Genomic DNA, 15253 nt, shown 5'->3' with positions numbered 1-15253 from the left:
GAGAAAGGGTCATGGATAACCACAGGCTGATTCTTAGAAGCCTTAGAAGGCCTGGCATTATCTCTGCGCTAGTCTCGAGGCAGTGGCGGCCAACCAACTTCCTAGGAAAGGGGGCGGTGTATTTTTTTAAGTTTATATCTGCACATACAGACACATAAAAACAACGCCGCGCAACCAAAACAAACCCGGTTGCTGCGAAAGGGATTCCTAAAACCAGTTTCCTCTCGACACGCGTCCCCCTCATGTGCATGCAGACCCCGCCCCACGGAAGATACGGGCATGTATTTGCATAAGGGGGTACTTGAAACGTTGAGGGTGGTATGCAAATAAGAGCTGGTTCCGATTGGCTGGGGTACAGCAGGTGCTGAGTCCGGATTGATCAAAGACAAGTGGGAGGGGCCGTCGCCCCGGGCGACTCTCTCGGGAGGCGCGTGCCCTGTCTCAGTAGCGTCAGGGCTGGCGCGCGCGGCGAATCTTAACATTGCGCTCTTTGCTGGCCCTTCTGGGCCACCAGTCTCCTTACCTTCCATCCTGGCGCCCCCTAGTCCAGGTTCCCCGGACTCACTGCCCCGGGCGTCCACACCCTGCGGGCTCAGCGGGCTCAATCTGCGCAGCTCCTCCTCCATGTTGACTAAGCCTCTGCAGGGGCTCCCGGTGGCCCCCATGACGCCTACGCCGCTGCCAGGTGAGAGAGGCTCCCCCTAGTGCAACCAGGCCAGGCGGGCTGCAGTGGTTGAGGGCGGCGGGGGAGGGGGCGGGGGAGGGGGAAAGGGTCGCGGGTCGCGGCCAGCCTTAGCACGCCGCGACCCTGACTTCCTTGCCTCCGCCTGCGTAGGAGGCAAGGATCGGGAAGCGTTCGAGGCCGAGTACCAACTCGGCCCCCTTCTCGGTAAGGGGGGCTTTGGCACCGTCTTCGCAGGACATCGCGTCACAGACCGACTCCAGGTACCCACCACGAGGGTCTTGGGAGGGCCAGGTGTGTGTGTGGTGGTGGCGGGAGCCCCGGGGCCGGGATGCTAATTGACCACGGAATGAGCCTACACTGTGTGAGTGGTAGGGTCATGAGGGCCGGGATCCGGTTGTTGAGGGTGTCCGAGTGCGCGCGCGCGTGCATATCGCGCGCGTGTGTGTGTGTGTGTGTGTGTGTAAGTCCTGGTGGGTATATGGGGGAAGGGAGAATTTTCAGGGCAAGAATTCTGGAGGTCCAGGGGAGTGAGACTGGGGAGTTGGGGGGTCATGAGGACTCTAGACCTTGGGATCTGGGAGAGGTGTATGTATGTGGGAAGGTGGGGACCTAGAGCTGAGATTTTGGGGGATTTTGGAGGCAGGTGTCCAGGGAGGAGTCGTGAGGTCCAGGACCCCGCTACAGGGTTGTGGTATCCTGGGGCTAGATAGGAAGATCAAGGGTTTAGGGTGTTAGGAAGTTCAGAACTCAGCACCTGGCATGGGGGGTCCTGAAGCCTGAGAAGGGAGAGCCCGGGGCCAAAGATGGTGGGAGAGCTGTACTTGGTTTTGGGGACTTGGGAAAAGCTTCAGCTCATTTAGGATTGTGGTTTGGGGGGTGAGGGGGGTGGGACCAGAAAGACTAGGGTGAGGGTCCAGACTGAGAGATGTCTGGGGGTCATCTGCTGGCCCCCTCACCTCAGCCTGCTTCTTCAGGTGGCCATCAAAGTGATCCCCCGGAATCGCGTGCTGGGCTGGTCACCCTTGGTGAGTATCTTTGGAGTCCTTTTTGACCTGGCGACGCCATCTCTGACGATGGATTTCACCTTGCTATGGTTTGTATGACTCTTTGGGCCCTGTAACGGTGAGAACACTCCTACCAGTCCATGTTTACTCCCCTATGGTGACATCCACACCTCCATGCAGTTCTCTGACTCACCCCTGTTCCTCTAGAGCCCTGGATTCTCCCCTCCCACCCTCCTTTTTCATCCTCCTCCAAACATTGCCTCGGGGGCTGCCCGCAGGGCATGCTGGTGAGAAAAGAGGGGCAGAGGTCATTGGTTGCCATGGTGATGGTGGCTGCTTCTTTTCCACAGCTAGAGCTCTAACGGACAACTGGGCGGGTCTGGGCAAGTTGTAGGGGTGGGAGTGCCCCCTGGTGGGCTATAGGGAAACTGCGCCTGTGCAGGCTGTGCGACGCAGAGGGAAAAGGTGCGCCTGCGCAGTAGCGGGATTTTTTTTTCAGCCCCGTGAGAAAACCTGTCTGCGACTGTGCGTGTCAGTAGATTGGCCGGGAGAGGGCCCCACCTCGGGCAGGAAGACTGCTTCTGGTAGTCCGTGTGTCCCCGCAAAGCTTCTAGCGTGGGGTGGATTTTGTGGCCAGTAACATGTATGCCTTTTATTGAGCACTGACGGTATGCCTCAGATTTTGTTTCATCATAAAAGCTTACTATGTTCCAAGCTCCACTAAGTACTTGTATTCAACACAGTTTTAAGTGCTCAGTGATAGTGACAAAATATCATATGTTGACAGTATTGAGTTCTTGTTTATGCCAGTTCCCTTGCAATTAATTACTTTTAGCTATTTAACGAATGTATTTTAGCACTTAGAATGTGCCAGGCACAGTTCTAGATACTTAGCAATATATTACATTTATTGAGCGTTCTTTTTGCACGAATCCTTTTCTAATTGATTTCACCTATTTAACAACTATACCAGGCACTGTTTCAGTGTTTGAGCTGTGTCAGTGAACAAAGCAGATAAACCGTTACACAATAATAGTATTTATTGAGCGCTGTGTCAGATCCTATGCTGCTGCTGCTGCTGCTGCTGCTGCTAAGTCGCTTCAGTCGTGTCCGACTCTGTGCGACCCCAAGGACAGCAGCCTACCAGGCTCCCCTGTCCCTGGGATTCTCCAGGCAAGAACACTGGAGTGGGTTGCCATTTCCTTCTCCAATGCATGAAAGTGAAAAGTGAAAGTGGTCGCTCAGTCGTTCCCGACTCTTAGCGACCCCATGGACTGCAGCCTACCAGGCTCCTCTGTCCATGGATTTTCCAGGCAAGAGTACTGGAGTGGGGTGCCATTGCCTTCTCCGGATCCTAAGCTATAAAGTGCTTTTTATCTATTTAACAAACATTTATCAAGCACCTACTGTGTGTAAGGTGCTATTCTAGTTTCTTTGGAGATATCAATAGACAAAACAGATAAATTACTGCAAAGTAGTGTTCATCAGTTGCTTCTGCTGAAGGCTTTTGTTAAGAATCACTTTCATTTATTCTTCAAACATTTACTGAGGAAATTCCCTGGTGGTCCAATGATTGACAGTCAGCACTTCCACTGCTACGGCTCAGATTCAGTCCCTGGTTGGGCAACTAGAATCCGACAAGCCACAGGGTGTGGCCAAAATAAAGAAAAATTTACTGAGCTCCTATTACATGCCAGATGTGCATAGACTTTGACTTTTAAAATTTTTTTGGCTTATTTTTAAATTAATTTTTATTGAAGTCAGTTGATTCACAGCATGTTAGTTTCTGGTGTACAGCAAAGTGAATCAGTTATACATATATCCACTTTTTTAAGATTCTTTTCCCATATAGGTCATTAAAGAGTATTGAGTACTGTTTCCTGTGCTATACAATAGATCCTTATTAGTTATCTACTTTATATATAGTAGTGTGTATGTGTTGATCCCAATCTTCCAATTTGTCTCTCCCCCACCCCCACCATAGGCTTTGGCTTGAATCAACTTCCCAATGGCTATATGAGTTTAAGCCCTTAAGATGAGAGAACTGTGGGCCCAGAAGGAAGGGGGTTGCTTAAGGCTACATAGTCAGGAGGCTGAGGACCTATGATTTAAGTTCAGATCATAGATCTGAGAAGTCAGCCTCAAAGCTGCTAGCCTGATATCTGTGTTCTCTTTTCTCTCCCTGCTTCCCCCCACAGTCAGACTCAGTCGCATGCCCACTGGAAGTGGCACTGCTATGGAAGGTGGGTGCAGGCGGTGGGCACCCTGGTGTGATCCGCCTGCTTGACTGGTTTGAGACACCAGAGGGCTTCATGCTGGTCCTTGAGCGGCCTCTGCCTGCCCAGGATCTCTTTGACTACATCACAGAGCAAGGCCCGTTGGGTGAAGGCCGAAGCCGCTGTCTCTTTGCCCAGGTAGTGGCAGCTGTTCGGCACTGCCACGCCCGTGGAGTTGTCCATCGTGACATCAAGGATGAGAACATCCTGATGGACCTCCGCCGGGGCTGTACCAAACTCATTGATTTTGGTTCTGGTGCCCTGCTTCATGATGAACCCTATACTGACTTTGATGGTAAGTAAGGCTTCCCTAAATCTCTGTGGAGGGAGTTTTCACCTTTTATCTTTTTGGCCTCTTGACTTTTGACCTCCAGTGCTAGGGTGTTCTGTAACCCTTGATCTATAGTGCACCTTTATAATGTTCTTGGTTTTTAATATTAGGTACTTTCAAGCCTTGCCCTCTAATAAAGTCCATCCTCTGACAGTACCCTAGTCTTGCTCTGGGCTCTTATTCTGATGAGGGGATCCTATTATTATCCTGAGTAGTCTTTTTCTGGTAAGGAGGTCCAACTGTACCTCTTAAGTGCTTTTATTCCAATGAGCTTCTATTCTGGTGAGGGGACCCTGCTCATATAGTGAGTTCTCTTAATTCTAGTGAAGGGACCATATTTCTGGAGAGGGTGGGGCGGGAGAAGGGCATTATCAGAAAATGGTCTAACCTGTGGTTTGCATGCAGGGACAAGGGTTTACAGTCCCCCGGAGTGGATCTCTCGTCACCAGTACCATGCCCTGCCAGCCACTGTCTGGTCACTGGGTATCCTCCTCTATGACATGGTATGTGGGGACATTCCCTTTGAGAGAGACCAGGAGATTCTGGAGGCTGAACTCCACTTCCCTGCCCATGTCTCCCCAGGTGAGACTCAACCCCTCTAGCCCACCAGCCTTCATCCCTCCCAGGGACTGGTGCCCCCAACTCACTGCTAATCTCCTGTGTGCTTCTGATCTACAGATTGTTGTGCCCTAATCCGCCGGTGCCTGGCCCCCAAACCTTCTGCCCGACCCTCACTGGAGGAGATCCTGCTGGACCCCTGGATGCAGACACCAGCCGAGGATGCATCCCTCAACACTCCCAAAGGGGGTCCCACTCCTTTGGACTGGTCCCTACTGCCCTAGTGCTAGCTGGGGCTCCCATTAGTTGAAATAGTCATCCCGTGGCCATGCCACAGGGATAGATGGTTATCTGTTGATCTGGTTTTACAGGTCTCTAAAAATCCAGTGTTAACTAGGGTCAGAAATTGGGGATCAGGGGTAAGAAGACATAACCCAAGTTTGCCCAGTTCCCATTCCCGTCCTTCTAAGGAGCTGTCTTTGTAGAATATATGCTCTCTTATTCTGGAGGGGCTCCTTCTTTGCTTCTCGTTTTGCTAAGGATGTTTATTTGGTTGAGGTTACTTAACATTCTGAACCCCCCGGGACTCTTATTCTGATGAGTAGTAACCCCTACACTGGCACCTCCTGCTACTACCACACAAACTTAGTTTAAATGCTCTGATTTGGGCAAGGGTGCTTTCCTTCCAATACCCCAGTGGCTCTTATTTTAGCAAAGGGACCCTTTCCCCTAGCCTCGGGTCCCCTGTTCAGTCAAGCTGCTTGCCTGCCTCAGCCCAGGGTTGTTTATTCTGGGGGAGGTAAGCCCTATTGTTGTCCCAGGGCTTTTTTTTTGGTGAGGGGACCCTACTCTGTTATCCCAAGTGCCCTTATTCTGGTGAGGAGAAACCCCACTATCATGATGTGGGAGGGAATGGGAGATGGACACTACTAGAGTCCACTAGGTTGGGGTGGATGGTTTTTTGGGGGAATGGGGTGGGGGAAATAAGTCTTGTTGTTTGTTCTCCTGGGGCCCCACCCTCCATCTTTTTCAGATTCTTGCTGCCTCCTTCTGAGCCAGGGTTGTCCAGTTGCTGAAATGTAAATACTTATGTATTGGGGAAGGGGAGCTCCAACTGTTATCTTCCTCTTCCTTCTCCCCCTGCCTGGATTATTTAAAAAGCCATGCGTGGAAACCCACTATTTAATAAACGTAATAGAATCGGAAGTGACTGGCCATTTGTAGATGCAGTGAGGCATTCGTGGAGCATCTACTGAATGCTGAACCAAGAGGGAGATGAATTGGATCTCTCCTTTGTCTGCAGGAAGCCTCAGTCTTGTGGTACCATCCTGAAGATCTTTTATGGGTTCATTTAAGGAGGACCACTTTCCAGGTGGCACTAGGGGTAAAGAACCCACCTGCCAATGCAGGAGATGTAAGAGATGTGGGTTTGATCCCTGGGTTGGGAAGACCTCCTGGAGGAGGGCAGGGCAATCCACTCTAGTATTCTTGCCTGGAGAATCCCATGGACAGAAGAGCCTGGTGGGCTACAGTTCATAGGGTCACAAGGAATTGGATACGACTGAAGTGACCTAGCATGCAAGGAGAACCACAAAGAAAAACTTGAGTTTCCCCTCAACTCATATGTAGCACCCAATATGTGCAGAAGGGCTCCTCTGGAGATATGTAGACATTGAAGACATCTGGAACACACTCCCAAATCAATGATGGCCAGTTCAGAGGCAGAAAAAAACCCTTTTCCCCAACCCCAGGGGAGGAAATCCTTCCCCATGGGAGAAGAAAAGCCCTTTTGGGGCACTGGTGTGGTGTGGTGGAGGTTGAGCGCTGATAGGAATCCTCCTAGCCCTTGTTTTCTAATAACATCCAAGGTGTAGTCACCTGCTTTGCCCCAACCTTTTCACCTCTCCCTTGTCTTCTTACCTGCTCATCCCTCTAATTCTTAACTCTTGACTTGCTTGCCCTACCCTAATCTTGTCCTGACCTCAGCTGTACCCTCTTGCCATGCTTTCAAAAGATGCGTGCTGCGGGCTAAGTCGCTTGACTCTTTGCGACCCTATGGACCATAGTCTGCAAGGCTCCTCTGTCCATAAGATTCTCCAGGCAAGAATACTACAGTGGGTTGCCATGCTCTCCTCCAGAGGATCTTCCCGACCCAGGGACTGAACCCGTTTCTTACGCTTCTTGCATTGGCAGGCAGATTGTTGACCATGTGCCACCTGGGAAGCACCTAGAATTCCCTGGCGTCCAGTGGTTAGGGCTTGGTGCTTTCACTGCCTTGGCCAAGGTTCAGCCTCTGGTCAGGGAGCTAAGATCCCGGAAAGGCGCGGCCAAAAATAAAGCTAACCCGTAAGCCCCTCACCTCCTGGCTTACCTATCCTCTTCTCACTTTTCCATTCTAAATGGTGACTCAATTGTCTTCCCTTCTCAGTCTCAACTCTCCTGTGCCTTTTCACTAGTATATCCTCAACTGCCCTGCTCGCTTATCTGCCAGACCCTCACCTGCCCCTGACCCCTCTCACTTCCCTTCCAGAGGCCTGTGGTCTCTCCAGAGGGCGCGGGGTGCGGTGGGGGGTGGGGAGCTCGCCAGAAGAAGGGAAAAGAACTTCAGGCCAACCGGGAAAGACCCAGGAGTTTTGATGCAGAAAGGGCGGTGCCATGAGAAGGTGGCAATAAAGAGCCGAGATAGGAGACGGATAGCGGAATCAATGAGACGAGGACACAGAATGAGCTGGTGATATGGGAAGACGAGGGCGAGTTTAGTAACGGGAATGGGCCAAAGGTTCTGTAAAGACGGCGGGAAACTGAGCCGGCTACGTGCCCAGTCTCCGGATCCGGGTGGAATTTGGAAATTCTGAGGCCGCTTTTAAAACTAGCGGTCAGGACGGACGAGGAGAACCAACAACGCGATCAGCCTCTCGCTTGTCCCACCCCAATTTAGGAGGCCCGGAAGCGGAAATGACGAATGCGGAAGTGACCGGCTGTTGCCGAGGGGACGGGCCAGGCAGATGCCAACATGGCAGCTGTTGGGTCTGGTGGTTCCACCGCTACGGCCGGGCCAGGGGCTGTCTCCGCAGGGGCGTTGGAGCCTGGGACCTCGAGTGCGGGTGAGACAGGTTGTGGCTGAGCCGTCAGCGGCGCGCCGGAGGTCGGGATCTCTGGGGGATTAGGAAGATCCTTCACTAAGGCGAGAGGAGCATCCCGTATGGACCGACCTATGTGTGTTGGGGGTAGAGGGGAGGAAGTGTGTTTTGGAGGCGGGGCAGAGACCATTCCGGGGAAGGTGTGGAGGTCCTTTCTGCAAATGGAGTGTAGAGACCATTCTGAGTTGGAGAGGGGTATTTCACTTTAAAGAGGCTAAGACCACTGAGACCATTCTCAGGGTGTGTTTGTGGGGGGGTCCGTCCTTATACATGGAAGACACTTTTCTGAGAGCGGGAGAGTTTTTCCTTACAGAAGAGAGGGTAGTGATTTCTTCCTTGTAAAGGGACAGGGGCTATTGTGAGTTAGGGTGGGGCGGCTTCTCCCTTATAGGACTTAGTACATTTTGAAGATAGGGATGTCCATTATATGGGGAGAAGAACGTTCTGGGGGTCCCTTCCTAATGGAGGTAGTTCATTGTATATTGCAGTGAACATACAGTTTTCCTTCTATGGCGGAGAAAGGACATTCCGAGGGTGCCAGGCCCTTCCTTATAGCGAGGAGAATTGATTGTGAGTAGGACAAGCGCTAATTCCTTGGCTGGAGGTAGGGGTATGCGGTGGTGGAAGGATGATTGGTGTATAGGGACATACTTCCTTATATTGTTAAAGGACCCAGACCATTGTTAGTGGAGAAACCATTTACTCTATGGTGTTCAATCCTTTGGACAGTGGAAGAATAATTTCTTATATTTGTTAGACCATTCTGGGTCAGGGAGGAATCAGTCATCATAGGAGGGAGGGGTTGGAGAGACCATTCTGAATGTGAGGGAATAGAATAATTTAGATAAAAGAAAGACAGTTCCTAAATCTTTGGCTTGTTCATCCATAAAATGAGAATACTGATAGTTCCTTTGGAGATCAGAGCTGTGTAGGGGTCTGTTGAGGTGATCCATATAAATCCCTTATCCCAGTGATAGGCTCCCGGTAAGCACTCAATAAATGTCGAGGAAGCAGTTGGTATTCTGCCCAGGGCAGGGTTGCTTCTCACCCAGGAGAGGAAGAGAGAGGGCTGAGGTGGGTGTCTAGGACCTGCCCCACCTATTTCCTGACACCTCAGCAAGGATTCCAGGTATAGGCTGGACAGGGTGAGGCCCACTTCTCCCATTTTGGCTCTTCCTGCCTGTGGCTGAAGCAATGGAAGCTGACGTAGGGATCGGACCCACATGGGTCAGGATAGGCAGGCAGAAGGAGGAAGTACTGGTGGTTAGGAGGATCCTGGTTGATAAAGGAGAGGGGAGAGTGATGGTGTGGTTATGCCACAACAGCTTATGACCCCTTCCTTGCTCCTTCCATTCCCCACAGCTCACCGGCGCCTCAAATACATATCCCTAGCCGTGCTGGTGGTCCAGAATGCTTCCCTCATCCTCAGCATCCGCTACGCCCGCACACTGCCTGGGGACCGCTTCTTTGCCACCACTGCTGTGGTCATGGCTGAAGTGCTCAAAGGTCTCACCTGCCTGCTGCTGCTCTTCGCACAGAAGAGGGGTATGAGCCAGGGAGAGGGGCTGCATTGGAGTCTGTGGAGGGTACTCTGTGTGTTTGTGTGTGTGCCTGAACCCACATGGAGGGTTTGTTGGGGGAGTATTTCTGTGTCTATGAAAATTCCTGGCAACTGTGGAAGTGCAGCTTGGCTGCCTTGTAACTCCGTCTATGAATAGCTGCATCCACATTTTTATACCCCTAACTCCCCAGGAACTGGCCCATAAACACTGAAGGAGGGAGATGGTCTGTCCCTATAAGGTAGCAGGTGACCCTTACATAATGGTTTATTGATTTCTCTTAAACTTTTCTTTGTGGAGAATTTCAAATACAAAATCAGAGAAAGTAATAAAATAACTATGTCCTATCACACAGATTCAACAATTATCATCTCATGGCCACTCTGCAATTAAGTAGATAATCATCAGTGATTATCCACTCACTACCAGTCTATGTGTCTGTTTACCTAACCCCCACCATGTTATATTGAAATATGTTCCACATGAAGAATTATTTTGAAATAAATTCCCTGTTACTATCTTGAGTAAATATTTTGTTACATTTTAAAAAGTAACTGCAATATCTAGAAGTCATACATCAAAAAATTAATACTTTTTAAAGTTAACAAATAATCATACACTCAGTCGGTGTTCAAATTTGTAATGATTTCTCAAATATCATAAAAGTTTTAAAAACTTTGTTTGAATCAGATTTATATAAAGTCAGTGCTTTGTAATTGGTTGGTGTCTTCTGGGTCTGCTATTTCTGGGTTCCCTCTCAACTCTTTTTTTCCCTCTCTGCAGTTAATTTGTTAAAGAAACTGGGTCATTTGTCTTATAGACTTTGGGTAGCCTGAATTTTGCTGAGTGCCTCCCAGTGGTCTCATTTCACATGTTTTTCTGTCCTGTGTATTTCCTATAAGTTGTTGGATTTATTTACTAATGTAAACACCTCCCTAAAGGCCTTCTTCTTTAAAATGTTGCCCAATCATTTCTCTATAAATGTGGTTCTCCCTTAGGTATTTACACTGAAGAAAATATTCTCACCCATTCGTTAGCTCCAGGACACTGGGAGGCAACAGTTTAGGTACTAACCTCCTGTGTTCTTGATTGATTCTGAGAAGGTTTGAGTGAACACTGTGTGGCAGGCTCTGTTCTGGCTTGTGGAGGTGAACGTGTTAGCGATGGAGACATACATCTTGCCCTCAGGGGGCTCATATTTTAGACAGGGAGAAACAGCTACAGGTTAATCACAGGCTTTCATCTCTTATCTATGATTTCAGCCTGCCCCCCACCCGATTTTTTTTTTTTTTTAGTTTTCTCATCTGGCATGAACGTGTCCATGAGTCACTGCAGAAATATGAATGTGCTTGATTATGGTGTGTAGCCCCACATGTGTGGTGTGTGTTCTGTGAAATATATAGCATGTGTACCATGTTACCTTCCTAATACTTGGACATTTTTGAACACCCAAACCCCTGGGTGCAGGGGATTTGGGTAAGGGGTTAGAGATCAATAATTACTCCTGGGACTTAATGCCATGAAGGGCAAGGACAGGGTTTTGTGAATGAACATCAGGAATTCCTGCAATAACCAGGTACAGTGGTTGTGGGGTTTTCCCTGAGAAAGGATACTCAGCTGAGCCTTAAAAGTTGAGCTGCAAAAAAGTGGGGTGAGATTTGTAAAGGTCTTATTATATAGGAAAGTATTCTCATGAATCGACTGGAGCAGATCCCAGCCAGACTTTCTGCTTCATAGTCAAGCCTGCATTCTTCCATTTGACAGGGGCAAATGCTTGGTGTGTGGGAAGCTGACGGAAAGAAGCCGCCCCTGCTCTCAGGCGGCTCTCAGGCTAGGAAGGATCTAGGAAAAGTCTAAAAGCTCAGTCTGAAATAATCCCTCTTGGTAAACAGCCTTCCACTCACCATCCTAGAGCATCTACTTCACAAGCTCCTAGTTAGTGCTGATAGTTTCATTGCACACACTGCACTGAGGGCTTGCCCTGGGGCTTTGTGCCAGGGAGGTGGGCTCTAAGATGAGTGATGAAATATGGTCTGTGGTCCCCAGACTGAGTATCCAAAAGGCTTGCTGGAGACATTGTACCGTAGAGAAACTGTGAGCACAGACCTCATTCTAGCCCTCAGGAAGTCAGTGTGGTGGGGAGACACAGGACCAGGCTCACTCCTGTCCTTTAGAGGATCCCCATCTTTTGGTAGTCAGTGCTAAAACGGGCTCTCTTCCCTCCACCTAGGTAACGTGAAACACCTGGTTCTTTTCCTCCATGAGGCTGTCCTGGTGCAGTACATGGACACACTCAAGCTTGCAGTGCCCTCTCTCATCTATACCTTGCAGAATAATCTCCAGTATGTTGCCATCTCCAACCTGCCAGCTGCCACTTTCCAGGTGAGCCCAAAGCCCAGCATGGCCCCAGAGGAACTGGCTGGGGTGGGGGATATAGGATGTTTGGGGAGGAAATACTGCAAAGTGCAGGGGCTGTGTCTCCTGTGGAATGGAATGCCCTTGGCTCTTCCTCAACCTCAGTTTCCTCATCTGTGAGAACTGGGAAGGGAAATGGTAGTAGTAGCTACTCACTGGGATGCTGGAATGATTAAAAGAAATAATATCTGTGAAGAGCCCTTGGTTGGTGATGGATAAGCTTTAGGCTATTTACAGGTGGCTTCTTTAATTGGTTAAAGAGCCTGGATTCTGGCGCCAGGCTGCCTGGGTTCAAATCCCAGCTCTGCTGCTTTCCAGCTGTGTGATATTGGGCAAGTCACTTAACCTTTCTGTCTCTCTTTAAATTGGACATTGCAATAGTACACTTCTTTTGTGAGGATTAAATGAATTCATGTGAAGTGCTTAGACCCACACCTGGCACACACAGTAAGCTCTATGTAAATGTTTACTGATGTTATTTCATAACGGATTCATTTGTATCAATATGTACAGATTCATTTGTATCAATATATATTTATCAAGACCTCCCTCATCAGGACGTTTACAATTCATTACCTGTTGTGTGAGGTACTTCAAATAAGTCAGTCATATTTACAGATGATTATGTCAGGGCTCAGGGTAAGTGCTTCATCCCTTTTCACATAGCTGGGACACGGGGTTGGGATGTGGACTTGGCTGTGGTCCGGGGCATCCTTGCACAGCCATCCTCCTGTGTACTTTCTGGGAGGCACCTCAGAGCTGTGTAGTTGCATCCCAGTCAGTGGCCAGCAGCTGGATATCTTTGCTGTTTTTACGGCCATCTACTCTGCCCTGTGCCTCCACTGTGCCTGGGGGCCCACAGTGGGCGCCATCCCCCATGTGCACATGTTGGGGTCGGGATCAGCCCTCAGTGCCTTCTGCATGCCGCTCACAGGTGACGTACCAGCTGAAGATCCTGACCACAGCACTGTTCTCCGTGCTCATGCTGAACCGCAGCCTCTCCCGGCTGCAGTGGGCCTCCCTGCTGCTCCTCTTCACTGGCGTCGCCATTGTCCAGGCACAGCAAGCTGGTGGCGGGGGTCCACGGCCACTGGATCAGAACCCTGGGGTGGGCCTAGCGGCTGTGGTGGCTTCCTGTCTCTCCTCAGGCTTTGCCGGTGTCTACTTTGAGAAGATCCTCAAAGGCAGCTCAGGCTCCGTGTGGCTGCGCAATCTGCAGCTGGGCCTCTTTGGCACAGCCCTTGGCCTGGTGGGGCTCTGGTGGGCTGAGGGCACAGCCGTAGCCCACCGCGGATTCTTTTTTGGGTATACACCTGCCGTCTGGGGTGTGGTGCTCAACCAGGCCTTTGGTGGGCTCCTGGTGGCTGTTGTCGTCAAGTATGCTGACAATATCCTCAAGGGCTTTGCCACCTCCTTGTCCATTGTGCTGTCCACTGTTGCCTCCATCCGCCTCTTTGGCTTCCATGTGGACCCATTGTTTGCCCTGGGCGCGGGGCTGGTCATCGGTGCCGTCTACCTCTACAGCCTGCCCCGAGGTGCAGCCAAAGCCATAGCTTCTGCCTCTGCCCCTACCTCCGGGCCCTGCACTCACCAGCAGCCTCCCGGGCAGCCACCGCCACCACAGCTGTCTTCCCACCATGGAGACCTCAGCACGGAGCCCTTTCTGCCAAAGTCAGTGCTGGTGAAGTGAGGGCTGGTGGCAGCAAGGGGGGGAGACAGGGAGGGACTCTGGGTGGAGGGTGTTGGGCATCTGCAGGATTCAAGTTGCCACTGGGGCCTGGCTCCTCTGGGGTTGGAAGGGTTTTTTCTTCCAGGTCACTGAAATTTCCAGAAGGGTGTGGGACTAGGGCAGGGCATCACATGAACTCTTCCTTGTAGCCACGGGTTTTTAGAGCTGCCTCCTCTGCCCTAGTCTAACCCCTCAGCCAGAGGTGTCCTGTCTCTCAAGCCTGGGAGAGTCCCAGCAATCCCTCCACCTTTGTAGGGACAAACTGGACAAAAATTCTTCAGCTCTTTAGTAGTGACTGATGCCTTCCTGTGGGGTTCTGATTCCCATAGCTCGAGGCCTTCTCTCCTCCGTGGTAACTACACTGGATCATGTTAGCAGCTCAGTCTTTTTGTGGCCTTGGGGCAGCTTCCCTGACACAGGGACTTAAAAAACGGCCTCTTATGAGCACCTAGGGCCAGAGGAAGGGGGATGAGAGCTGAGATTTTTGCATCAGCCCACTCAGGGGGAGGGTGCAGTAGGAACCATTGGTTTGTAAGTGGTTTGGGGGTTTGTGGTGTAATCAGATGAATGATCCAGGGTGTGGGAAAAAAGGAGAAGGGAGGTCCTTGAAGTGGCCTAGTCTCATGGAATCTAAGACACTGTAAGTTGCTGAATGCAGGGTTATTTTCTGAGACATCCGGAGAGGAAAATAAAGCTGCGAACCACACCTGTAATACCCCACTGGCTGTATGAGGCACCCTTACTTCATGTGGAAGGGTGTCTTTAAATTGCTGACATGTGGAACCTGCCCCCCTGCACTCCCCAAAGCTTATTAACCCCTTAACTGTCTCCCAGGGTGTGTGGGGAGTATGTGTGTGCATCTGTTTGTGCGTGCGTGTGTGTGCTTGCACATGAGAGATGCCTGGGCTGTCTTTGCTATATGTACATAGGGCCATTGGATCTTTATTTTTGATTAATTTGTTCTGATTTTTTGGTTTGTTTTTTAAGGGACTGTAATGAACAAATGTCAGGATACCCAATGCCAAATAAAGATATTGTATTTATTTAGTCCACGTGTAGCTTTCTGACCCAGGGGACCCGCTCTCTCCGCGTGGGCTGTTACTAACCTCGGACTACCAGCCTCACTAGTCACCCTCGCTTGCTCAGGATGCCCACCTGCCAGCCCACCCCAGCTCTCTTGTGTTTTTCTTTCCTTCCCGTTCCCACCACAGGTTGCTCACCAAGGTGAAGGGCTCCTAGCTGCTGGGACTGAAGACGCTGGCCTGGCCTCGCTCTCCCTTGTTGCCCTGGCCCAGCCAGGACCAAACTTTCTGATCAGTATTAGTGGTGGGGAGAGGCAGACACTGAATCCCCTGTCCCCACCACCCCCTCCCATGCAGGGCTGACATGACTAAATGAGGGCCCAGACAGGACCCAACCACCTCAGCCTCCAGCCCCTACTATCCCTACAGTATTTCTTAGGTGAGTTTTTGTAAATAAAACATGCTTTGCATCTTGCTGGTTTGGGTTGGGAAGTCTCAAAAGTGTGAGAGAGAGAAGGAAGCACTCAGGTCTCA

At 50.5% G+C, this 15253-nt stretch overlaps 2 protein-coding genes across 6 annotated transcripts; both read left to right on the top strand.

Moving 5' to 3' along the window:
- Nucleotides 1-344: 344 nt before the first annotated feature.
- PIM2 (Pim-2 proto-oncogene, serine/threonine kinase) lies at nt 345-6034 on the top strand. Its single transcript, XM_005887660.2, has 6 exons — nt 345-685; nt 836-945; nt 1660-1710; nt 3888-4260; nt 4702-4878; nt 4975-6034. The coding sequence occupies exons 1-6, from the start codon at nt 625-627 to the stop codon at nt 5136-5138; spliced, it is 936 nt and encodes a 311-aa protein (XP_005887722.1). The 5' UTR covers nt 345-624; the 3' UTR covers nt 5139-6034.
- A 1688-nt stretch (nt 6035-7722) lies between these two features.
- SLC35A2 (solute carrier family 35 member A2) lies at nt 7723-15194 on the top strand. Of its 5 annotated transcripts, XM_070365687.1 has the most exons (6): nt 7836-7958; nt 8483-8564; nt 9357-9539; nt 11784-11935; nt 12903-13639; nt 14909-15083. In XM_070365687.1, the coding sequence occupies exons 2-6, from the start codon at nt 8504-8506 to the stop codon at nt 14934-14936; spliced, it is 1161 nt and encodes a 386-aa protein (XP_070221788.1). In that variant the 5' UTR covers nt 7836-7958; nt 8483-8503; the 3' UTR covers nt 14937-15083. The 5 variants fall into 5 exon arrangements, with proteins under 5 accessions (XP_070221791.1, XP_005887723.2, XP_070221789.1 ...); XM_070365690.1 differs by lacking the exon at nt 8483-8564 and having other exon boundaries at nt 7723-7958; nt 13493-13639; nt 14909-15194; XM_005887661.3 differs by lacking the exon at nt 8483-8564 and having other exon boundaries at nt 7723-7958.
- Nucleotides 15195-15253: the final 59 nt, after the last annotated feature.

This window comes from Bos mutus, chromosome X (genome assembly GCF_027580195.1).
Source record: "Bos mutus isolate GX-2022 chromosome X, NWIPB_WYAK_1.1, whole genome shotgun sequence".
Taxonomy (NCBI): Eukaryota; Metazoa; Chordata; class Mammalia; order Artiodactyla; family Bovidae; genus Bos; species Bos mutus.
This window is presented reverse-complemented; position numbering and strand designations above follow the sequence as displayed.